Source organism: Chinchilla lanigera, unplaced genomic scaffold, assembly GCF_000276665.1.
Source record: "Chinchilla lanigera isolate Chin_1 unplaced genomic scaffold, ChiLan1.0 scaffold00041, whole genome shotgun sequence".
Classification (NCBI taxonomy): Eukaryota; Metazoa; Chordata; class Mammalia; order Rodentia; family Chinchillidae; genus Chinchilla; species Chinchilla lanigera.
The window spans coordinates 19,759,599-19,785,803 of NW_004955442.1; the positions used below are offsets into that span (position 1 = coordinate 19,759,599).

Here is a 26,205-nt window from a genome sequence, read left to right on the forward strand (position 1 = left end):
GGTAATATGCTATTTTTGACAACCCTTACGCTGTAACTACTTATTAGATCCTTCTTGCATATCTCTGTCTTCCTGAGAAACCACTTTGAAGATACCACCACGTATTACAGCAGCCATTGATATTTTCCTACTAATCTATCAATAACTGTGTTGTTTGTAATGTTCCTAAAAAAAAAAAGAAACCTATCAATCTTAATTATTAGGACAAGGCAAATTAAAACCACAATGAGATTCTCCTACATGCACTATGAGAGTGGCTGAAATTAGACAAGAGTATACCTAACTTTGGCAAGGATATGGAATAACTGGAATTCTCATATACTGTTGGTGGGAATGTAAAATCAAATGCTTTAGTTTCTAAAAAGTTAAACTATACCTACCATATGATCCATCCATTCTATTCCCAGTTATTCAGCTTAGGAAATGAAAGCATATAACCCTACAAATATTTTTATATGAGTATTTTAACTGCTTTATCTGGGATGGTCAGAAATTGGAAACAATGCAAGTGCTCACAGTAGATGAATGGATAGATAAATGTACCGTATAATGAACTATCACTTGGCAATAAAAAAGGAAGTAACTATGGAGACATTAAACAACACAGACGGATCCCAAAATAATTGTGCTTAATTAAATAAACCTGAACCCCAGCTCCACTCCCAAAAATATATATTGGTATATAGTACCTGATTACAAAGAAGCAAATGATTTGAGGCTAATATGTACGAGATACACACACACACACACACACACACAGAGTATATGGTATTTATTCTTCGTTCCCGGTACAGAATTTCAAGGGTTCCTAAAACTCCTGGAATTTTAAGTGATAGAAGACCCTTTTGTTTACAAGAAGCCCTTTTCAACCACACCAAACTTTAACCTAATGAGCTGACTCTTAATGAGCCCCTGGAAAGCTTCCAGAATGGTGCTGAATGTCAGAGGAACCAACCAAGAGCCACATGACTAGAGGTTTGTTACCTGAATCCCTATCCTTGACCTCAGGCACCTGGGTGCTGAAGACTGAGTTCAATCAACAGTCACAGCTTTAAGCAATCACATCTACTTTACTAAGGACTCTAGACGAGTTTGGAGAGGATGGGGGTCGGCAAACACAGCTGTGTGCTGGGAGGGTAGTGGCACAGATGCTCTATGCCCCCCCCCCCGTCCCGCAAGATCTGGCCCTATGGACCTCTTCCATTTTACTGTTCCTGAGAAGTATCTTTCATAATAAAGCCAATCATAAATGCAGCACTTTCCTGAGTTCTATGAGTCATCCAAGTGAAACATCAAACCTAAGAGGATCATCAGGGGAATCCCTATGCAGTTAGCTGGACAGAAGCATGGAAGACTAGGAACCCCAGTTGCAGTTGGAGTCTGAAGTGGGGCGGTCTCGTGGAACCGAGCACTTAATCTGTGAAATCCGTACCAATTTAAGATAGTGTCAGAATCAAAATGGACTGTAGGACCGCCCCCCTCCAGTTGGTGTCAGCACACTGAGAATTGCTGAAGATGTTATTAACATGTATGTATATTATCTTAATTTTTGTAATGGCTTTGAAATTATAGACAAAACTTACTGCATTGTACACTGGAAACCCATGCATATCATTTTAGGTTCAGTATCTCAATAAAGCTATTTGTTTCATTTTGCTCCTTTAAAAATTTTTTATCATAGGATGCAAATCAGCAAAATCCTGGGTGTAGAAAGCTAGACAACTAGTGATCCAATGTCTTTAACAAAATATATCAGAAGGAATAATGGTGGTGGTGGAACTACAGATCCAAAAGACTTGAAAGAAATAACAACCATGCAACATGTAAGGATTCTATTTTAAACTCAATTCAAATTTTTAAAAACTTAGAAAATTGGAGCAATGTGAATATGAATTGACTATCTGATATTAAGGAATTTTTTTTCAGCAGTTATTCTGTATTTGAAAAGATTTCTTATCTATGGTAATAATCACAGGTGAGATAATATATTCTGTCTAGGCATGCTTCAAAACAAGGGAACAGGAGATCTAAAGGAAACTAGACAGGCCATGTATTGGTGGCTGATTTAACCTGGGGGAAAGTGACATCGACTTCTTTTTTTTATTATTATTTTAAAGAGAGAGAGAGAAAGAAAGAAAAACAAAATAACAACAAAGACCAAAAAAACAACACAAAAACAATAAAAACGATACAGAACTTCAAAATAAGATGATAGGAAATTAACAATGGTTGTTATATTACATATTGCTCAGATTACCAGATGTAAGAATGTAAGACTGATTAAACAATTAAACATTAATTTTACATGACTATTTTCTCCTTTTGTACACCAACTGGTTGGAGATATATCAACCCTCCCTTGTCAAGGCCTATTGGGATACTGCTATATAAATGGAGAGTAAACAATAACTCTTGTATAATAACTTATTTTTTACTTGCTAAAACTAAAGTGGCTATACGCCAGCCCCTGGACGTCTGCTTCCAATTGGCCAAGGGAAGGTAGGTTGGACAGTCTACCTTCAGCACTGTAGAGAAATTATAATACTTATGACAGAACTAGATACCACCTATGATTAAAAGACTATATTCTATAGGTTTGTTTTATTTCAATATGCAAATAAGGACTAAATAAAATACACTTAACAAATATTTCAAATATGTTCTATATTGTGTATTAAAAAAAAAAAAACCTAGCAGCACATAAGGCATTTGTAAAGACCAAGCAATATGGTAAGTGTGCTTTATAAACCACAAGCAGTCTCCAAATGAGAGGTGTTATCATTCCTAACCACCATGGAAACAAAAGGAAGGTTTTTAAAAAGATGACTCAGCAGTCACACCACAATTCAAGAGCCTCAAAATGGCACTGCTTTTTTTCATATATAGCTGCTAGATATTTTCCAGAAACTGCTCATTAAGCCCCCAGAATAGAGCTGCATTATCCAAAGTGACAATAAAAACTGCCCGCAGTAGACTTCAAGCCACCAGACTACGCCACACAGACTCTGAAGCAGCCTGACAAAGTATCTCATTAGCATCGGTGTCAGCTGGCCCCAAGTTTCCTTGGTTCACCAGGTCTTTGGCAGAAAAGTCTCTGATACAATTTGCATAGCATTAAACAATCCACGGGCCCATCTACATTCAGAAGGTCACAACCCAATTAAGCTGTATGTGACTTTAAATTCGTTTGTGTTGTTCCTACAATATTTTGACAGTCCACATTTTGTCTTTAATGCCTTTTTTCTTTGGATATATAACTGGATATGAAAGGGATTTAAACTGGCCTGAAAAGCAGAACTCACATATAAATCATCCCTAATCAGACCCTACTTGAAGGATGAACAAATTTACGGGGTCATCAGTTTAACTAATTAAAGATACTTAAATATCACGTGATCTATCTCTTTAAGTTGGTCACAATAATCGTCTAACACAATTATGTATTATGAATGTCTTCTAACAATACATTCACCTTTTTATCAAAAATCCTTTTAAAGCAGCAATAAAGCATAAGCAGCTCTAGTCCCCGGCTGTGTTGTCTGCACAGAGTAAACATCAGAGGAGAGAGTGCAGAGACAAGAAGACACATAGATGGGGTTGCGGCCTCCTTCTCGTTTCCAAGAGTAGTTTTCGAAAATTTAACTCTAACCATGCAATTATCTCATTTGGAAGATTCCAGGGGCCTCTTGTTTTGCCTAACGTCCCAATCCTCTGGCACCTAGAGGGAGCACTTCCCAGGGCCTGGCAGCCCCATCTTGCCTTTATCTTTCTCACAGGGTGGCACATTTGATTCTTTCATTCCATGAAAGGAATAGGCTGGCTCATAACGTGGTCATTCTGTAAATATCACTCCCTCCAATGCCTTTCTTTCCCTTGAACACGAAAACCTCCCCCTCATCCTGCCAGATCCAGTCCATGGAGCACCAACACAATGGAGCCTCCCCAGAGCCACAGGGGTGAGCCCCTTGGCGTTCATCCACTGCGGGGTGTCTGTCCGCGTCCTACCACCCCCGTATCATAATCACTGAAGTCTCTGTGTCTCCATAACACTTAAGAACTCCTGAGGAACATCGCTACCATCCTGGTACTCAATTCCCACTGGCACCACCACCCACCCCAAACAGCTCAGTGTGTCACAAAATGCCCACAAGGGAGGGAATGACCAGGTACCATTTTCTAAATAAATTCCATGAAACGAGACAGCCTAGTCGAATTCTTACCAATTAGTATCTGCTAACAGTCTGAGTATGAAAGTATTCTGGCACAAGAATAGGGAAAGATGAGCCAGGTAGGCTGGTACACAGCTGCAAACCCAACACTGTGGAAGGATGAGGCAGGAGAATCTCCAAGTTTGAGCCCAGGTTGGGACAACTTAGCAAGACATTGTCTCAAAATAGAAAAATAAAAAGAGCCCGGGCTGTAGATCAGTTTGAAGGTCTTGGGTTCAATCCTCAGTATTGGAGAAAAAAAATCCAGTGAATAAGAAAAAAGGCCAATTCATTAACACTAAATTTGTTCCCATGAGTGGCATTTACATTAAGGGTACATAGAGGGAGATAGTGAAAAGGAGGCTCCAGAAAATGTGAGTCTAATGTGACTCTATCCAAACAAAATATCCCCATTAACCCTTCACTTCATTAGATTCTATACTTTTGCTTTCAGTACTATGGACTGAACACAGGGCCTTTACAGCAAGCTGCAACCCCAGGCCTTTTCTATTTTTTATTTTGAGAAAGGGTTTTGCTAAGTCATTAAATTGTCCAAGCTGAGCTGAGACTTGCAATCCTCCTGCCTCAGCCTCCCAGAATGCTGAGATTTACAGGCTTGAGCCACTATGCTCATCTAGATGCTACACTCTTGAAATGTGTATAATGGCCCACGATTTCAATTGGCATCGCTGACCTTGGCTAAAATATCCGTTCTGCAACTCTACACAGCTTGCACCAAAGGAGCCCAAATAAATGAGGAAACAATCAAGAACAACTTTTTCATTCTTAAGTCATTTTTTTCTTGCAGCACTAGTGATCAAATCCAGGGCCTCATGTGTGCTAGGCAAGTGCTCTACCACTAAGCTGCACCCCCAGTCCTCAAATTACTCTTATTCAGGACAATGCAGGGAAGAACAGGTAGAGACTTCATGATCAATACAAACTAAAGGATCCTAACTTCTACTGAGTGCCGCTAGCCAATGGCTTGAGTGTGTGTGTGTGTGTGTGTGTGTGTGTGTGTGTGTGTGTGTGTGTGAGAGAGAGAGAGAGAGAGAGAGAGAGAGAGAGAGAGAGAGATCATCTCATATGTACACAACCATAGGTAGAAAATCAGGTAAACTGTTCTGTTGCAGAGTTGGTTGTTGATAACTGAGAATAAGCTCAGTTTTGGTTAATGGATGCTAACCCCTTTACCCTTCCACCTATCAATAATGAAATCCTTTCCACCTCAAGAAACAGCAGGCCAAGTGGCCATGCAGGCTAACACCACAGATCTCAGCCTCTCACCAAGGAGGGTCCCGTGACCTAATTCTCACCAATGGCAGCTGAAGAGAACTGACGTATGCTACTTCCATATTACTTCCCTAAAAAGAAACTGCCTGCTCTCCACGCTCTCCCTTCCCCTTCTGACCTAGAAACAGCCAGGGCTAAAGAGCCTGCTTGGACGGGACTGGAAGGCAGAGCCCAGCATGGAGGAGTCCTGGGGTAGAGTAAACTCCCCTTCCTACTCAGTCAGGACAATTTTAAACAAGTAGTTCTCTTTTTTTTTTTTGGTTTTTCTCCGGTATCGGGAACCGAACTCACGACCTTGCGCTTGCCAGGCAGGCGCTTTTGCCGCTGAGCTAAATCCCCAGCAACAAGTAGTTCTCAACCTTAGCGAAACTTCAGGGTCATTCGGGAAGAGCTTTAAAAACAGTGATACCTAGTGCCTTCCCCAGAGATCCTGGGGCGACTGGTGTGTGGTGCAGCCTAGACTTCGGGCCACTGCAGTCTGGGATCTCTTTGTTATAGTAGTTTAGTCCACACCCTAACTAATAGAAATGGCCTCTCAATAAAATCTCAAAGAACACAAAGTTTCCTTTATCTAAGTTTCTCAAATTATCCTGGTCTGAAAAGGAAATTCAAAACCAGAAAGGTCAGATTTCAGAACTGACCTATTAAAGCTATGCAGAGCTTTCAACGTCATTTTTCAAAACAAGAGTGTCTCAGAAAAGATTTCCCCAAGACCTTAGGCCAGTGATGGAGAACCTCTTCGAGTGCCCAAACTCCAAAGCAAAACCCACTTGCATTTACTGCAAAGTGACAACACTGCAATTAAACCTGAATACTGAAGTTTTAGTTTAGAAAAAACAACTCGTCCATGAATATCTTTTGCCTTAATAAATAACATGCATACCACAGGTTCACAACCACTGCTTTTAGGCTTTTACCCCCACCTTCTCGCCCCTAACCCCAGCTGCTTCTTGTTGCATGTTTCATTAATCAAAAGTAAATCATGCGTTTTCCTCAGCTAGTGTGGATCTTACATAAGCTACTCCAGCATTGTTTAGGGAAAACTATTTTTGTAGTTTAAAAAAAAAAAACCTATAATGCCAAATCTATCCAAATTTGTAAAAATGTTGTAACCTACACAATATTTTTGCACATTCAAATGAATTCAGAAATTCCTGGTCCCATGCCAGTTTGAAGAATCAAATCCTTATCATATTGCCTCAGAAGAGTCAAGTACTTTGGATACAGGCTATGTCTCAGAAAGGATATTATATTTTCTTTGGAAGGAAAAGACATTCATTCAGTTCTCAATTCATTCATTCAAAAGACACACACTGCATCCATACTAGTGCCTGGCCCTGGGCCTGACTCTCCATGCCTTGGAGGAACCCAGGTTGGAAAACGGTGGCTGTGAAGGAAGCAGACAGTGCCAAAGCAATGTGGGATGCAGGCTTCCACGGCGTAGGTCGGGCAGCTTTGGAGCCCAGCTCACTAGAGCTGAACTGCAGCTACCAAGGGGCGTACACCCGGCAGGTCTGAAGTGAGGCAGCAAAGGGGACTCTAGCAAAGGGCATCCCCAGCCATGTTACACTGTATCAGTGGTGGTGAACCTATGGCACATGTGTTGTTTTTCTTTTAAGACAAAAGATGTTAATGGATGAGTTGTTTTTTCTAAACTAACACCTCAGTATTTGGGTTTAATCGCAGTGTTGGCATTTTGCAATACAGAAGTGGGTTTTGGGTTGCAGTTTGGGTACCTGCCTCTAAAAGGTCCACCATCACTGTACCAAGGACCTGGACCATGTGGACAAAGGATGACAGCAATTTAAAAAAATACACAGAAAACTGCCAGCCCACAATGGCATCTTCCACTTTTGGACTCAACTTATTTTTGCAACTATGTGAGAAGAATTGCTAAATTGTCACCCATGACATTAACATCCAGTTTTTATGGCTTTTTAAAGCAATCACTTCCTTCCCAATGATTGACATGAAATGGGAACAGCGTGAACGCAGATTTATTTGCCAGAATCTGCCATAATTCCTCAACACCTGAGCACACACACAAGACCTCCTGCCCATCTGTCTTCTCTAGGCTGATGTGAGCCAGGCCGGAATTTTAGTAAATAAACAGTTTGTATGATAAAATATTTGCAAACTAAAATACATTCCACAGAAGATCAGCCAATGTAATTTTCTTTTCTATTACAGGTTGAGCATCCTTAATCAAAAAATCCAAAATGCTCTAAAATCTGAAGCTACGTGGGCGCTTACATGATGGCCACAAATGGAAAATTTGTCACCTGACTTCAAGTGTCAGAGTGCATCAAAATGCAGGTGTGCTGAAAATACTCCATAAAATTGCATTCAGGCTGTGTTCATACGAAGTAAGTGAAACAAATTAAGTTTTTATTTAGACTTGGGTCCCATCCCTAAGATACCTTATTACGTACCTCAAATATTCCAAAATTTGAAAAACAAGAATCTAAAATCCAAGGCACTTCTAATCCCAAGGATATAAGGGATACTCAACCTGTATTTGTCTTTTAATCTGCTTCACAACAAATCTGTCACATGAGGACTTTTAAATTGTGTCTTCAAATACATTAATCTCCTCTTTTTTGGTTGCTAGGTTTAGAGGTTTGCTTAGGGAAGCCCTCAGACCAACAAAACATATTCCCTCATGTTTAGTATTTTTAGTTCTTGTTGATATTTTTAATATTCTTGATGATCTCATTAAACAGTCTGGAATTCATTTGTCTGTACAATGTGGAGGAATTATATGACTCTTCTGTGATAGCCAGTTGTCATACCCTTCCCTTCCCTCTAAACTCAAAGCACAGTGTGAATTCATAAACCAAATTCACACAATTTTGAGGTTTTAATACATGAATGTTACAGTTTATTTGTAATTGCTATCTCAATTTATGATTGGTAGAGCAGATCCCCATTATTTACCTATTCAAAATTCTATTGATTATTTTTGTACATTTTCTCTTCTACATCAACAATACTTAGTTTATCAGATTCTTTAGAGTTCTCATTTGGATTTTGATCTTGAATTTGCAGTCTGATTTGAGGAGAAGTGACATGTACATAACATTGCCTCTTCCCATCAAGTAATAGATTATAACTCTCCATTTATTCTGATTTTTTTTTCATTTCTCTTCATAAAGTTTTCTTTTTCTTTATACTGGCTCTGGTAGTAATTACTTAGTGAGGAGCTGGTTTATAGTAACATATTAGGAAACACCTTTAATTTTGAAGTCATAATTTTCAAATGTCTTCACAAATTAATATTCAAGTAATTTAAAAGCAGAAGGCTGTGAAAGTAGTCTTAATAAGAAAGATTGATTTGCAACACTTCATCAGGTGTGGACAGTACATTCAGAGAGTAGTAGGTCTATTATGTTTTTCCTGGTAGGTTTAAACACCGGAGCTATGGTTTATTTCACTGGATAAAATGCAGGGAAGTCTTGTACTGAGGAAGTGAAAGGGCAGTTTTCTTTTTTCACTATGTTTTTGTTTGCTTGTTTTCCCTTACAATGCCGTGGCTGGAACCCAGGGCCTCACACTGAGCCATCTCCTGCTTTCTCCTTTTGGTAGCCTTCTTGCTATTATCCCTGTTTCCTCATCAGGCCCAGAGGCTGTAAATCTGTCCACACTGTCTGCATTAGTCAGGACTCTGGTTTGCAGATGAGCTTATTAAAACACAACTCTGTGATCAGGGGTACAGAGCCTCCTTTTGAGTCATCTAATGCAGTTTCCAAGAAGCACATTCAGCCTCCCCTCCAACAAAGTCATTTATGATGTGGTACATTTTGCATCTGTGTATGATGCTGTCATAGGAATTTATATCCTAAGTCACCAGTGCTCTTCCACATGACTCCAGGATGACAACTGAGGCTCCTGTGGCCCTGAAGAAATAAAGCTGTTGTCTTCACATCTAGGCACCTCAACTGGCTATTTTCCAACAAGGGGCTGGGAATATAGTTCAAGGGTAGAGCATTTGCCTAGTATACATAGGGCCCTGGGTTCCATCCCCAGCATGGGAGGGAAAAAAAAAAGAATTTTCAAACACACAAAAGAATGTAGTCTACGAAACCCCAGTAATCTACCACTCAACAATTCATTAGCAGTTTTTAAGATTTTAGACTGCTCCATTTATCCACCCCTCTCCTCCACCTTTTAAAGCATTTTAAAGTAAATCTCAGATCAAATATTATTTTACTCTTACTACTTCAGTTCACATTTCTAAAAACTGTAGACATTTTCCTTACATAAACACAACTACTGCCTCCCACTCCAACCTGCAGATAGTAATTCCTGAAGCTCAAATACCTAGTCACTGTTCAAATCCTCATGATTCTCTCAGAGTGGCTTTTGTGTAGCTGGTGGATTTAAATCAGGAGCTGATCAAGATCCACACATTCATCCGGTTGTTATTAACTTCTGTATCTCTCAAATCTCTCAAAATCTGTTTCGATCCAGAGCCCCCATTATCCCTACCACTCACCTTTCCTCCTCATTCCACGGATTTAAAGCTACAGAACCAGAGGACATCTCCACTCTGCTTGGCTGTGTGCTCCCTAAGGAGGTCATTTAGTTTATTCCTCTAATTCCTCATTTCCTATAAACTGAAAGTGCTAAATGACTGGGTCATGTTCAAGTCCACCTTCCGTGGGCGGGCATACTTACAGGACACTCTGAGTGTTTCAAGTGACCTTGCATAAGGAAGCACTTAGTTACTTCATCATAGTGGTGTGAAAGTTATTTAGAAAATTCTATTGATCATCTGATCCCCCCATTTAAAATTCCCCACTGCCTTTCATTTAGTGATTTCACACACTGATGATCTTTATCCTAATCAATATCATTTGCAAAATGTGATTTTTGAAAATGCCACTCATCTGCTGCAATCCTTTGGTAAAGAACTGCTCCCATCAACTACAGCTTCTTAGTTTCCCTAAAATGTAGCTGGAACGGAAAGCGGAGATAAATAATCCTTTACCTTTTCATTGCTACTTTTCAGAAAGAGTCAGTGCTCAGTGTTACTGCCAGAGGGGATGAATAACGTGTTTTGTTCCATTTTGTTTGGAGATCACTTTTTTGGAGACTACGTCCATTTACTATGGCTGCTGTCACAGATTACCATCATGTGGGTGGCTTAAAACAACAGAAAGCTATTACCTTACAGACTGTAGGTCAGAGGTCTCCAAGGGGTCGCACCAGGGTCAGGGCTCCTCTGCGGAGGCTCTTTGGGACATCCCAGACAGCTCATCTCCCTGCTTTCTCAGATGCCAGAGGATGCCCATCTTCCTGTCCACGGCCCCCTCCTCCAACTTCACAGCCAGCAATGGCTAGGACTCACTCTCACACTGTATCGCTCTGACACACTGATCTAAGAATCCAGGGGAACCTCTCTGATCCTAGATCAGTGACGGTTGACCTTTTAGAGATCAAGTGCCGAACTGCAATCCCAAACCCACTTATTTATTACAAAGTCCCAACACTGCAACTGAACTGAATACTGAGATTTTAGTTTAGAAAAAACAACTCTACACTAACATCTTTTATCTTTAAAAGAAAAACAGTACAATGCATGCCATAGGTTTGCCACCATTGTCCTAAACTCTGCACTTTAGCTGCCTTAATTCTATCAGCAACTGTGATACTCCTTTGAATGACATACTCATAGGTGCTAGGGATTAGGACAGGGCATTTTCAGAGGCCAGTATCCTTCCGGGGTTTGTATATTTTCAGAGGATTTTAATCAACTGCACATAGTACACTATTTGGATGTTTACATGTCCCACCTTTGACCAGTGGAAAGCCCTTCTTCTTGCCTGAGTCTATCAGACATGACAACCCTACTCTCCGATGGCTCCTGTGTTTCTGTTGTAACAGGCAGCCACCTCGAGTTCAGGTCCTGCACAGGTGGGGAGTAGGGCGTTGTTGGGCAGGATGAGGGTAAAGAGTGCAATTATTTCTTGGGCTTTCAATGGCTAGAGCCGATAAATGCAAATATTTGAAAAGAAAAATATTTGAATTTCCAAAGGCTTTCCAATTCAAACTTTAACCTTACAGGGTTTTTACTTAACTCTTAATTCATACTCATGTATCTTTTCATTTACAATTAAAATCTTGGTTCTTACTAACAACAACAGGTTAGTCATAAATAGATTCACTAATGCATTCCTGATAAACCACTCCATTGCAACATGATCTCCACAACCTTCCTATGTAAAGGGAAATACCAAACATGGGCCATTAATGTTCTATCACCATTAACAAGCATCAAGTTATGTATCCAGAGCTACTAACAAGTATGTTCAAGGTGAGGATACCCATTACCTACTAAAAGGGAGAGATAAGAATTCTGATTTTGTTTTTTAAAATGAGAATGGGGCTGGGGATATAGCTTCAGTGGTACGGTACTTGCCTAGCATGTATGAAGCCCTAGTTCCACCTCCAATTGCAAAAAAAAAAAAAAAAAAAAAAAAAAAATAAAATATGGATGTACCTGAAACTACAAAAATGTTTGAGTTTAAAACATTTACTAACCTTTGACATTTAGCTTTTCTAAAGTTATAACACTGTCATCATTATTAATTACTATCTTGTTATTTAACATGAAATCTATCTTTTAGGGAATGATGACATCTTATCTCCTAGTGAATTATTCATGTATTTTTCATGTATTTACTGTGAATAATACAAAATGTGCCATAAAATTATGCTACTAGAGTACCTGCTCAGATCCTTGTAGCAAATAACCTTTTATTGCATGAAGATAATGCATTTTTTTGGGTCTTTTGAGACTGGGTCTTGCTATGCAGTTCAGGCTGGCCTTGAGCTCCCTTTGAAGGCAAGGCTGGTCTCGAACTTGCAGTGATCCTCCTGCCTTAGCCTCCCAAGTGCTGGGATTATGGGTGTGTGCCACCACGCCTGGCTTAAAATAATGCATTTTCAAAATGAAACTAATGTCTGAAATTGATGCTGGGTGTAGTGGTGTGTCTTGGTTACTATCCAAGTAATCAAGTGTTGCTGAGACAAACTACCTGACACCCAGAATTAAGGAAAGGAAGATTTATTTAGCTCATAGCCTGTGGAGGTTTCAGTCCATACTCGGCTGGCTCCAAGACAAGGTGGCACATGGCTGAGTATGCCATGATAACAAAGCCAAAATAGCAAAGCAACAAGAGCAAAATGGAGGAGCAGCAGCAAACAGTCTTTCTCTCCCTTACATATGCAAACTATGCAAACTCACATCCATAATCCCAGCATTGGATCATGGATTAATCATAAACTCTAAAATCCCACCCCATGACTGCATGAGGCTTTAGGGGGACCTCCAGTCACAAACCATAACATGGTGCTTACCTGTAATCCCAGCACTCTGGGAGGCTGAGGGAAAACAATCTCAAATTCATGCCCAGCCTGGGTAACTCTGCAATTTAAAAAGACCCTGACTACAAAGAAAAAATTTTTAAAGGGCTAGAGATATAGCTCAGTACAAAGGACCTGGATTCAATTTCCAGTACTGAAGTGTGTATGTGTGTGTGTGTGTGTGTGGGGGGGGTTATCATACAGCTTTATTTTATCTTATTTCATTTCATTTCATTTTGGTTTGGTTTGGTTTGGTTTTTGAGACAGTATCGCTATTAGTTCAGGCCAGTCTTGAACTTGCAGCAATCCTCCTGCCTCAGCCTCCTGGGTGCTGGGACTATAGGCATGCTAGGCTCTGAAGCCCTTTAAAATGCACAGAGTTTGGAAAAAGAAGGCCTGGGTTTGGCCTCAGGTGTACCGCTTGTTATCAGTGTGAACTTGTGTAGTGAACTTGCCCCTGAACCTGAGTTTCCTCCTCCTAAAATAGTGATGCTATTATGCAGTCATTTGCAAGAATTTCTAAATAAGGAAAAATGCCTGCCCTCTGGGAATACAAACCATGTATCAATACACAATACAAATGGCAGAGAAATGCCAAGGGTCCCTGGGGCGGGCAGCTTCAGTGGTAGTATCACTGACAGTATTATCTAACCTAGTGGAGGAGAATGGAACCATGCAAATATGGAAAGCTAAATTGTCACACAAGCCACTCGCTGTCTCTAGTGCTCTGCATCTGTATGAAGCCACGCTAGGAGGCGACGACTTGGTACCCACTACTATGGCCCTGAAGAGCCGGGCACTACAACCACCTGACCATCAACTATGGTCCATGATTGCTATGCCACCTTCTGACGGTCAATTCTGATGGTTGCTCCACTTCCCGTGAGGGCAGCTGCAAGACGGCAGCCTCACGTCACACAAACTTTGGGACTCCAGGCTCTGGCAGAGTCCACGTTTAATGTAAAGTTGTAAACCTGACATTCAAAGTATTCTGGCTTGTCAGCAAATCTGTTGTGTGAATTACTAACTTCCTGTGAGTCTCAAAAGCGACTGTTAGGACAACCTGGCCGAGTGGTCCTAACAGTCGCTTTTGAGACTCACAGGAAGTTAGTAATTCATTTTGGTTTTGCAAGAAGAAACAGACAATGCTCAGTCCAGTAGCAAAATCTCATTTCTAAATCTAAAAGTCTGACAGCCACTCCTAGACCCAGTGAGGACACTCTCTAAGAAGAAAGCCAATTTTTCCTCAGGACATCTCTGGAATATTTTTTAAAATTCCTATCTACTATAGAACAAAATTGTAAAAACTAAAAAGAATATGTATATAAAACTATAAAGCAAGTATTAGTGGACATAGGCCTGTTACAGTACCAGCTACTCAGGACTGCTTAAGCAGAACTCTTGAAGGCATAGGTACAGGCAAAGACTTTACAAACAAAATCCCAACTGCACAGGAAATACTACAAAGATTCAACAACTGGGACCTCATTGTATTAAAAAGCTTTTGCACAGCAAAAGAAACTACCAACAGAATAGAGTCAACCCAGTGTGAGAAAAGATTCTTGCTCGCTGTTCCTCAAAAGGACTAATATCTAGAGTATATAAAGAACTCAAAAAAATCAAACTCCTCAAATTTAAAGACCCAATTCAAAACTCTCTGTCTACATCTGTGGCTTCAAGATTTCTACCTACTTTCGCTTCCAGTAGAATTAGTGTTTTTGTTTTAATATTTAGATCTTTGATCCATTTTGACTTTAGTGCACGGTGATACACATGAGTATAGTTTTAGTCTTCAGCATATGGAAAGCCAGTTTTTCAAGCGTTTATTAAAGAGACTATCTTTTTTCCAGTGATGTTTGGCCCCTTTGTCAAAGATAAGGTGACTGAGTGTGGTTGTGGTTGTGTCTGCATCTTCTAATCTGTTCCATTAATCCTCTGGTCTTTTTTGTTGTTGTTTTTTGTTGGTTTTTTTGCCAGTACCATGTTGATTTTATTACAGTAGCTTTGTGCTATAATTTCAAGTCAGGGATTGTGATGCCTCCTGCTTTGCCTTTGTTGCCCAGTATTGCCTTTGCTATTCTAGGTCTCTTCTACTTCCAGATGAATTTTAGGAATGTTTTTTCTAGATCTGTGAGGTAATGCTAATAGTATTCTGATTGGGATTGCATTAAATCTGCATAACAGTTTTAGGAGTATGGTCATTTTCACAATGTTGGTTCTTCCTATCCATGAGCAAGGAATATCTTTCTATTTTCTGAAATCCTCTTTGATCTCTTTTTTCAGAATACTGTAAGTTTTAATGTATAGACCTGTTACTTCCTTTGTTAGATTGCTTCCTAAGTCCTTCATTCTCTTGGATGCTATTGTGAAGGGTATGGTTTCCCTAATTTCTCTCTCAGTAAGTTTGTTGTTTGTAGATGATAGCTAAGATAATTTTACTGCTAATTTCTATTAGTTCATTGAAAGGAGCAGTTAGTGTTTATATTGCTTGATCAGTCTTACATGTTTATATCTGGTAATCTCAGCAACTGCTTTGAAGATAACAATATGCCATATAATAACTATTGTTAATTTCCTATCATCTTGTTTTGAAATTCTGTATTATTTTTTATTTTTAAAATAAAATTTTAGAAAAAGACCTAATCTAAAAATGAGAATCTGAAATGAATAGACACTTCTCAGATAAAGAAGTATAAATGGCAAATAAATATATGAAAAAATGTTCAAAATCACTGGTCATTTAGAGATGCAAATTAAAACATTAAGATTCCATCTCACTCCAGAAATAATGGCTATTATCAAGAAATCAATCAATAACAAATGCTGGCAGGGCTGTGGAAGAAAAGGAACCCTTTTCCATTGTTGGTGGGAGTGTAGATTGGTGCAAACACTGTGGAAATCAGTGTGGAAATTCCTTCAAAAACTAAAACTAGAGGTTCAGTTCGACCCAGCTATTCCCCTTCTTGGTATCTTCCCGAAAGAATTAAATACATTATACCACACAGATATATGCATACCTATGTTTATAACAGCAGAGTTTGTAATAGCTAACAATGTAACAGCAGAGTTTGTAATACCTGGAAATAGCCCAAATGCCTATCAACAGATGAATGATAAAGAAAACAAAGGTTTTATACAGTGGAATACTACTCTGCCATAAAGAAGAAGTATAAACTTGAGACATCTCTAGCTAAATGCATACACCTTAACACCATACTCCTACGTGAAATAAATAGGACATACATGTTTAAATATTGAATTGTTTCTCTGGTGTGGGAAACTGAAAGGGTAAATAAGGACCAAAATATATAATAGACATTGGGAATAGGAAGAAAATGTTCAAACGCGAAGGGTAACAAGGAACAGAGGGAGGAAAGAAAAGGAAAAAATAAAAGGACAAAATGGAAATAAAGATAGACATGAGTATAGTTTTGTGTAAATAAGGAGGGGGAGAGCGGTTGGAGGGGAAGGGGTTGGGGAAAAAAGAAGAATCAAGATGTATTACATACAGGTATAAATTTCCTATGATGAATGTGATCATTATGTAAATCTAAAATGTACCAAGAAAATTAACTGCAAAAATAAAAATGAATGAATTAAAACAAAAAAAGAGTATCACTCATATCCAGGAATTCAAGACAAATCTGTCTCTAATTAATTAATTAATGAATCAGTGCTAACTTCAAATCTATGGTACAAACATGAAATAAACTGTCACTGGGTTTGACAAGTTAACATGTCCGTTTACAGATCTAAAGAGAAGTTCTGCAACTCGGCCTCACATCACAATCATCATGATTCTGACCAATGACACCCCAGGTCTGGAGCCTGCTTCCTAGTTCAGGTTAGAAACGCCATGTACTTCATACGTGTCTTCCTTTTTCTATCTGGTCTACTATCATGCCTGCTACTCCAGCCGGTCATGAGATAACCGTAGATTATAATGCTTATCTTAGAACTCTGAAAGGATTTCCACCAAAATAAGTTTTTCCTATAAAGAAAACCTGATTTTTTTTTCTTAAATAATTCAAAACACTGAAATTCAAAAAATTTCTTAAATAATTCAAAACACTGATACAGCATTGTTATGGTTTATGTCTAGATGTTCCCCCAAAGCCTCATGGAGTCTTAGGTTTTTTAGAGATGGCTGAGTCCAGAGTGTGTGATGCTGGGATTAAGGGTATGTGATTGCTAAATCAGTCCACTGACTGGTTTGGCACTGCCCTAATCCCAGCAGTCTAGATACAATATAAAAGGGGCATAAAGAGGCTGTTAAACTCTCTTGTTGCTTTTGCTGTCTTCCACAACCATGAACCGTTGCTCCTCCACCATGTGCCACCCTGCCTTGGAGTTAGTCGATTATAGACTGAAACCTCTACAAACTGTGAGCTAAATAAACTTTTCCCTTTTTAACTTTAGGTGTCGGGTATTTTGTCTTAGCAACAAGAGAAAAGTAACTAAGATAAGCATCAAGCAGGTCATTTTATTTAAAGGGCAGCAATGCAGAGATACTGGCTAGTTTTCCACATGGGGTTTTAAAAGCCAACCATCTAAATGATTAAACCCTAAAAAAAATATTTGTTAACAGCCAGGCATGCACCGTAGCATACACATGTAATCCCAGCACTCTGGGAGCCTGAGGCAAGAGGACCAAAAGTTGAAACCCAGCCTGGACAACTTAAGGACTTAGCAAAACCCTATCACAAAATAAAAAATAAAAAAGAGTAGAGAATGTAGCTCAGTATGAAGGTCCTAAATTCAATCCCCAGTAAAACAAAACAAAACAAAACATCCTGCTCGCAAAAACTCTCAAGAGTTTTCAGTGGGGAGGAGGCAGCAAAGTCAAGGTTAAGTATCTTTGCAGAAGTAACTTGTCCTTGCTATACCAATTCTAATCTGGATTCTATTTGGGTTGTTTTACATAAATAATAGTCTTTTCTCTACCACCAGCAGAAAAAAAAAAAAACCCAGAAGGAAGCAGGCCCAAAATGGAATACAACAGAGACCACAAATACTTTGCACTTTCTTCTATACTTAATGTGATGACAAGATTTTTTGCCTAACTCCTTTCCCAGTTAGGGTATCCTTATAACATAAAAAAGAGTACATTTAGCAGAAAAGTGTAAGACCACATTAAAGATGTAAAGACCCTTGACTTTATTTACCCATTAGGATTAGTTCCACTATTGTCAAATGCCTTTTTTTTTGGCTGGTGTTGGAACCCAGGGCCTTGTGCATGCTAGGCAAGAGCTCTATTACTGAACTGTATCCCTAGCCCCCACACATTTTTAAAAGAAGATTTATCTAAAATACCATCACAGCCTTAGAGATTCACCAAGCAAAATGAAAGCTTGCTGTATTTAACAGCTGTGTAAAGGCCAATCTATGTAATTTTATTCATTTTTAACTTAAACTCTTATCAAAGGCAAACAGATGCAGACAGTTTAGTAAAAACATTCTGAAAATCTAACTCAACTTATGTTACCTATATAAGATAATAAAGATCAGTGGGATGACTTAATCACACAAAGCACAAATATCAAGAGTACATTATTCAAAAATATTATTCAAGAATGCATTATCGCTGAAATTAAAGACATCTGTTGTCTTTCCTGGCTACAAGATTTCATGTTTTGGAATAAAGGAACCATACCCCCTGACATCCTCAGCAGGTTACTTTGCAGCATAATTAAAGCTCACCTTCTTCCTAAAATATTTTAGCTCATATACTCAGCACTCAGCAGCCAGAGTTGTCCTGATGCCCATGTAACCCCTCACTCTCAACTCTGGCTAAGGTAAACACTGACTCCTAATCAAACTGCCATCATGAATTTTAAATCAAAGGGCAAAAACAGTTCCCCCTAAAATGGAACTTTAGATGGATTCAACCGTACACTTGAAATAAGGTTTATTACTAGTTTTGTCATTACTAAATTAATTATAATAATTTACAAATCTCTTTTTGGATGTAATCATGAATTTTAATGTTCTTACTTAGCTGGGTAATGTTCTGACTGATGAGCTAAGTAGATTACAGAGTAGTATGAAGACTCCGGCAGAATACAGCACAAGGAATGACTCTGGGACAGCCTCCTATAAAAGCCACTAGGGGTCAGGGCAGCTGCCTTTCAAATGTAGGATGATTTTTCACATTGGTGAGGGACAGGCCTTGTTTTGCAGGATCATAAAGGGACAGCAAGAGCTCAGTACACAGAATGTATTACAGTATAGCTTTCTAAGACTACAGTTCTCAAAGATGCTCATCAAAGGTGCCCTGGGTGGATACCTGAGGGAAGTCACTCATCAATGTGTGACTCCACTGGATGCCTGCCAAGATCCTTGCAAACACGAGATACTACGACCTTAGGCTATTAATATGCAATCGTTAATGTCTAAGGAAAACTAGGATGAATCACCTTCTGCTGAATATACTGGAGCCAGCTGCGCTTGCATTATGACTTTCCGTTCATGTTACTGAAGAAAAGACCTCTAGGGAATGAGTCAGCCCTCCTAATTGCCTGGTTGCACATACTCAAGACTAGCATGCCTGGGAATTCTCAAGCACTGATACCATCCGCGCCCAGTGTCCACTGGATGGATGGATGGACGGATGGATGGAAGTAGGAAAGAAGGAAGAAAAGGAATTAGGTAAAGTATTATGTAGGGAAGGTTCCAGACACACAATGCAATAGCAAACAGCTTGAAGAAGAAAACCAAGGAGAAATATGGGAAATTCACCTACATAAGGGTCCGAGGTCAACCCTTGTTCTTCTCCGTCCCAGCCAGCCAGCACTCCAACTTTCCAAAGATCCCATCCTAATCCACTTTTGAGGAGCACACAGGGTCAGGGTCTCCTCAGAATACTGCCTCCTCTCTGCTACCATTTTGTATGGTTTTCAGGTGCACTTACATCACACACAGCCTTAGCAACCATGCCAAGTGGTGTCAAGAGGAATCATACCTTCTAATATTTCCTCCAATCTTTTTCTCTTATCTGTCTGAAATTCAGCATGTGTAATCTTTAATGTCTTTCACTATTTACAAAGGTATGGATAAAAAATGCGTGGAAGAGATTTTTACCAGGACATTTTATGATTTGAAATGAACAGATATATGTTATAGATGGGGAAACTAAATACATTGAATTTTAATGACTTACCAAAGTCTCATGGCAAGGTACCAGTGGAATTAGATCTGTATGCGCTGGCTTCTGATCCAGAACCTTCTCTTTTACTATAGTATGGCAGGCAGTAGGGATGGCTCAGGAAAAGGAGGGCCCAGCAATGGACAACCCAGGATTCTGTCTGGTCATTTCCATAAAATCACCTCTTCCTGTCCCTGAGACCCTTGAAGAAGTAAAAGTTAGCAAACAAGAATACAAGTTCAAGGCCAGGTCCACACTGACCTCTACCAACCACCAGTTACCAAGTATCTAAGAGGCAGAATACTGTCATGATATTCTCTGCTGAACTTTTTCTATTATGTCATACACTAAAACTACTAACACATGCTTATGCTCCAGCCAAGGCATAGATAACCCAAAAGAAGATTTCCAAAATTAGAAGGGACATTTACAGGCTATGAGGAACCAACTTATTACTTCTGCATTTTTTTAGACCCACAGAATAATCAAAAAAGGCCCAGGGGTTCCAACTTCTCATCAATGATAAAAATAGAAAGAAAAAATAAAGAAGTGAGAAATACAGAACAGGAGGTAGGCCTGGGATACTCAGCCCCAAATGCACGCAAGTTACATATGATATAAATGATTTAATAACAGTAAAAGTTGATGGATTCCCCATTTCCATTTCCTCACCGCCAGTGTCCAGAGACTAAGGACAAAGATAATCATGCTTACAGAATACATTTTCAGGTGGTCTTCAAATAGATTATTTTATTAACAAAGGAAGACTGTTTGAATGAGAAAGTGATTTTTACTGTAAATAAAGCCAAACATTTTGTTTTTCCTTTTTATTCTTTTCCCAAAATGGAAAGGGGCAGGTTAGGGTCCCTTTTCTTTCTGAATAAAAACCCAGACAAAAAGAAATGCTGTTGGGAAGACAAGACGTTCTATCATACAATTTCTCATTAACACCAGCAAGATTGCACTTCTTGTGTTAAACAGAACAAGCATTTAACCCTCACGCTCCTCATGGGAAATAAGGAACCAACTGCTTTTTCACTTAGTCATAATTACTGTTTTCACAGGTCCCGGAGGAATTGCTGTTCTTTATCAGTCTCTGAGGACAGGCCTGACTGAGACTGTCTGTCCCCAAATAATAAAGTCTCAGTTTTATCCATCCCTTGCAGAATAAGAAGCAAGGGTGCATGCCACTTGCTCTGGTTAAGGGGCTCTGCAAGGTGGGAAGAACTTGGGCTGGGGATACCCAGGCTTCCAGCTCGTCTCTGCTGCCATCTGCTACTACCTGGGCTTACTCCTCTACCTCCCCTGCAGCCAACCACTCCTTCTGTAAAGTGGGCAAATGTTGTTCACCTGGTAGGTCTAGAGGAACTGCCAGGCAGAGAAGACAAGCTCTCAGGAAAGGGCAATTGCTGTGTCACCACATCATAGACATTAGGCCTCTCCTTCCCTTACCAGCCCCTAGGAGGCCTGCTCCTCATCCACTACTGCTCACTAACCTGCTCGCCACCCCTCCAAGGACTGGAAAAGACCTGCACTGTCTTCCCTTTGAGGGTTCCCACTCTTGCTCACACGGATGTCTGCCAAAGCCAACTTCAATGTACTGGGGAAGCACTTGAAGAGGCAGTCTCTAAGAACAGACTGTGTAAAAGCCAGAACTGCCCGTACCTCAAAGACATCCACAGAGCCCTCAATTCAAAGCATTTCACAATGCTCGACTGGGGCCAAGTTAGGTCCAACACTGATGACACTGGAACATCTGTTTCTAAGAACTAGCAGCTCCAGGCAGCCCTTGCAGCTTCAAGACACTGGCACAAATTAACTTTGACCAAGAACAAAATAATAACTGAAAGGTCAGAACAAATTACCTTTTGAAAGTGTACCTTAGCGAACAAGAAGTAAGAACGCCTCTGCTATTTTAGACACAGAAATACTCTTATCAGTAATAAAGAGAATTTTCTGCCAGGTTTGGCATGTGTCTGTAATCCTAGCACTCGAGAGGCTGAAGCAGGAAGATGGCCACAAGTTCGAGGCCAGCCTGCACTACATACAAGATCCTCTCTCAAAAGACGGATGGATAGATAGATAGATTTTTCTTCCTAGAGGGTATTCTTTTCTTCCTTTCAGTTCTTGGGGTTGAACCTAGGGCCTCACAAACGCTAGCCAAGTGCTGTACCACTGAGCCATGTCCCCAGCTCTATGTATGCTTTTAACACCTATTTTTCAGTTCCATGTTAGGTTGTGGGTACAGGAGGGTGCCATCATGGAACACCCTAAAACCTAAGAGAGGATGATTATTTCAACTTATCCACCATTTGCTCACTGATTAGCTAGCAAGTTACAGAATAAACTCCATTTCCACAGAAGAAGGAAGCTGTACTGCTACAGCACATGGGAGGCTTACAAAAACGAAAATGCATACTACCATATTACTATTTGACCATGTCTGGATAGTTCTTCAAAGGAAATTATCAACACTTTGCAAACAATGTGTTCTATAAATAAAGAGTCATCAAAGTCATCCAAATGCTACTTGTCCATACTGGTAGTTAAACAGAATCTTCCAGCAGCTGTACTTGAAAGCATGCATCTTTCTTGGCTCAATGTTTGTGTGTGGCTGTGCTGGGGTTCAGCATAGTGTGCCCCCTCCCTAGCTCACAGCAATGGCTCTGCAACTATGCACTGAATTAGGATAATAAACAGTAACAGTATAAATATTTAGCCACCTTCTTCTCAGATCTTCCTATTAGCATAGGAGTACTTGACCTAACAAGCTTCACAATAGGTAAAGCACAATTTTCAATGTCTTAAAAAAAAAAACAAAGACAAACCTCCAGGGAAATGATCATGTTTGGGTCATTCAAGTTCTTTCAACTATGTGTGATTTCAAGTCAATTCAATTTCATACTGTTTGAAAAAGGCTAACAGGGTAATGGAACCTAAGGGAAAGGTCTCTTAATGATACTCAGGCTTAAGTCATTGACCGTTTATGTATGCCTTGCTTATAAATTGGGTCCCACTTAAATCAAAGTAGTGTTTCTTTTCTAACATGGGAGTACAACTGGTACACACATTCAAGGCTTTTGTTTTAACTGGTCCTACACAGTGATTAAGTCTCCAGGTCAGTTTACCATTCCCAATAGGTCCCATTATCAGCCCCATTAGTTCAACAAATGTTTCAGTCAACTAGAGTAGCTATATAATTTGAACAAACAATCAGCTTTTACAGGATTTATGCTCATTGGTTCATTAATTGAATAATGTGTCAACATAACAAAATGTTTGCTTCTTGCCAGCTCAGAGAAGCAAAATCTGCCTTGGGCTGAATGTTCTACTTTCTGAGACTCCTGTAACAGGCACAGGAGGCAGTGCCCGGGCAGACTGATGTTCCATTTAAACTCACCTGATAGCATCTGGTTCTGCTGCTTTTCTGTTTAATACTACGGAAAAGGCAAAGAATCTAAAATAAAGAATATTATTATACTGACTACAAATGATTAACTGGAAATCAAAAATCAATGTTGACAGACCAATGGCAAGTGAAGTGTATGCTTCTCGTTGAAATACAAGGAATCAAAATCTAAATATCTTTTTCAAGAACACGAAAGATTGGTGATCACGTGGCTCACTCCAAAATGAAGCTGAGATAGAAACTCTTATCAGAAAAGATCTGACCGCATCCTTTACCAACAAAGTGAAGTCATACTAGCTTTCTAAGTCATTAATGCTAAGGCGTTTTAACATGAAATAAACTTGTTTATGGGATCTAGAAATCCTCCAAACTGGCCCCCCATTCCTAAAATAACCAGGCCGCCTGTTTACAAGATGCTTTACCTGATAATTTCAATGCAACAGAATCCTAACTCAGCACAAGGACTGACTGTTGCTATGCAAATGGTTGTATTACAAAACTAAAGCCAAAGCCTTTAAGACAAATATGACACGAATTAGAATCCCAGGAGAAGGGTCCAATGGCAAATTCGAGAGTCCATTTGAAAAATAGTAACAAGATAACAATTACCAAAGGGCTGTTTCCTACAATTACTCTCCAGTTGACGTTTGTCAATTCTAAAATGGCAGGAAAAATAAAGCTCATTATCACCAATTCTCTCTCAAAAAGAAAGCATCACCACAGAATACCATCCAAACACAACGGCATTTATACAGGGAAGCGAATGCCCTAAGCACGTAAGTTTGTCGTTCTTAGGACAGACCCTAAAAAGCAGAAGTCACATTAAGTTCAAAATGCCAAAAAAAAAGTAGTTCCTAGTTTTAGTAATATATATCTCTCCCCCCCAAAAAAACTGCACGAGTTGAGATTTATTGACGTTTTATATAGAAACTGTACATATTTCAGATTCCCTGCTTGGGGAGGGGTCAGAGGAAAGGAGGAGAAAAAAGAAATTAAGCACTTTCTTTCATATGTATAGAAATGTAGTTTTGTCGCTTTTAAAATGGAATTCAAGTTTGATTTGGGGGAACCTTGTTCTTGCTCTCTAAGTAAGTTTCCCACGTGCCAGAAATTTTAAACAGCCCTGAGTTTTCAATTAGTATCTGATATGTTAAGTTCTAAGCTCCACAAAGGTCTGCACTTTTCCCTGATTCTCACCACTTGATTGCTTATCAAAGAGCCACGCACCCTGCGTGGAGAGACGAGAGGCCAAGAAATACCCAGCTAGCACGTTTTCGTTTACACAATTTGACTTGTCACCAAAAAAAAAAGAACTCAAAAGTTGATGTTTTTCTGTATGATGGGACTCATGAATGCACCTGCGGAAAATAATCTGTGATCACCTGGAACCAATGATTCTTTTTTCTTCTATCAAGGCAGCAGTAGGGCAATCTTGATTTCAAACACAGAACAGCTTTGGTTGAGATTCCAACATTTTACAGAATTGAAAGGTTTCAAATTCACTGTAAAGATGATGCCTCTTTTTACCGGGGGTTCCACCGAGAGCTGTTCTGCATCACTGTGCCACACTAGCTGTATAACTAACGATGGTGTTCATCAGAAAACGAGCTAGAAAAGTAAACCCAACAATGATGCTCTGGCACGCTCATTGAAACTACTGACCTCACGAACATGTGGTACTGCTAATAACATATACTAGTAAAACCCTAAAACTAATCAGACTCTTAGTAAAATAAGTAATAAATCATTTGAGAGAAAATGACAACTTGTTCGCCAATTCCATGGGGGCCCCCTCAGGTGATTTAACACTAAATTCCTGTCGTCGCCCCATTCAACGTTTTCAAACGAAACTCATTTCAACGTTTTAAGAAAGTGCCACAGAAGATGTGCAAATTGAGGGATGCTGCTCAGGTGACACACTTCGTACTCAAACTGAAAACTGAGTGGGTCAAAACCCACTCCGCCCTGCCCCGGTACGAGAGGAGAGGAGACTGGGAAGATTCCTAGACAGATAGTCCTTAGGAGCACGCAGTTGAAGCACCTGGGACAAAAGACCAGCCAAGCCTGCACTCTCCATCTCAGAAGTCAGAGAGAGAAAGAAGAGGCTGGAGTTGGAAAGGAGGGCAGCAGGGAGGGCACCAGGCACCCAGGAAGGAAGGACCAGGGTGGCGCTCTAGGGAATGACAAGCACGGAGTATAAGGGACGAAGGATGGGGTCAGAGGGGAGGCCAGGGATGGGGCAGAAGGAGTGACCGAGATGGGACCGCAGCTCATGGATGGGGCAAGAGGGAGCCACAGCAACGGAACAGGGAGGATCGTAGGGATGAAACTAGAAGGATGAGCAGGGATGGGGCAGGGAGGGCGGCATGGACGCGACTGGTCCAGCCAGGTCACCACCACATCCCAGCCTCTCAGCCGGAGCGCACGCCGCGCGCCGAGCACTTTGCCGCGCGCTCCCAACAGCCCTCGCAGTCCCATTTCAGGGACCAGCACGGTGAGGTCACTGGTTGGGGGCGGCGGGGCGCCCGACCCGCGACCCTCCGGGACGGGACGAGGGAGTGGCCAGCGGCCGCGGGGGAGGGGAGCGGCGGCGCGGGCCGGGGCCGCCGTACCTGGGCTCGGGCAGAACGATCTTCTTGCTGGCGCGGGCGGCCGGCGTCGCCTTGCTCTTCTCCATGGCCATCAGGTAGCTGACATCGGCCAGCACGGCCTCCAGGTCCGCCATGTTGGCGAACGGCGGCGGCGGCTCCTGGAGACCGGCACGGGACGCGCTCTCGCCGCCG

General features: G+C 40.4%; 1 protein-coding gene across 4 annotated transcripts in view; it reads right to left on the bottom strand.

The window, feature by feature from the left end:
* The window catches only part of Adrbk2 (adrenergic, beta, receptor kinase 2), a 145,659-nt gene extending 119,454 nt beyond the window's left edge, over nt 1-26,205 (bottom strand). For 2 of the 4 annotated variants that reach the window (XM_013517965.1, XM_013517966.1), the window contains exon 1: nt 26,035-26,205. In XM_013517965.1, the coding sequence (XP_013373419.1) occupies nt 26,035-26,147 (113 nt within the window). In that variant the 5' untranslated portion in view covers nt 26,148-26,205. Of the gene's footprint in view, nt 1-20,028; nt 20,216-26,034 lie in introns of all 4 variants that reach the window. The other 2 variants (XM_005391840.2, XM_005391839.2) reach the window with 2 other exon arrangements.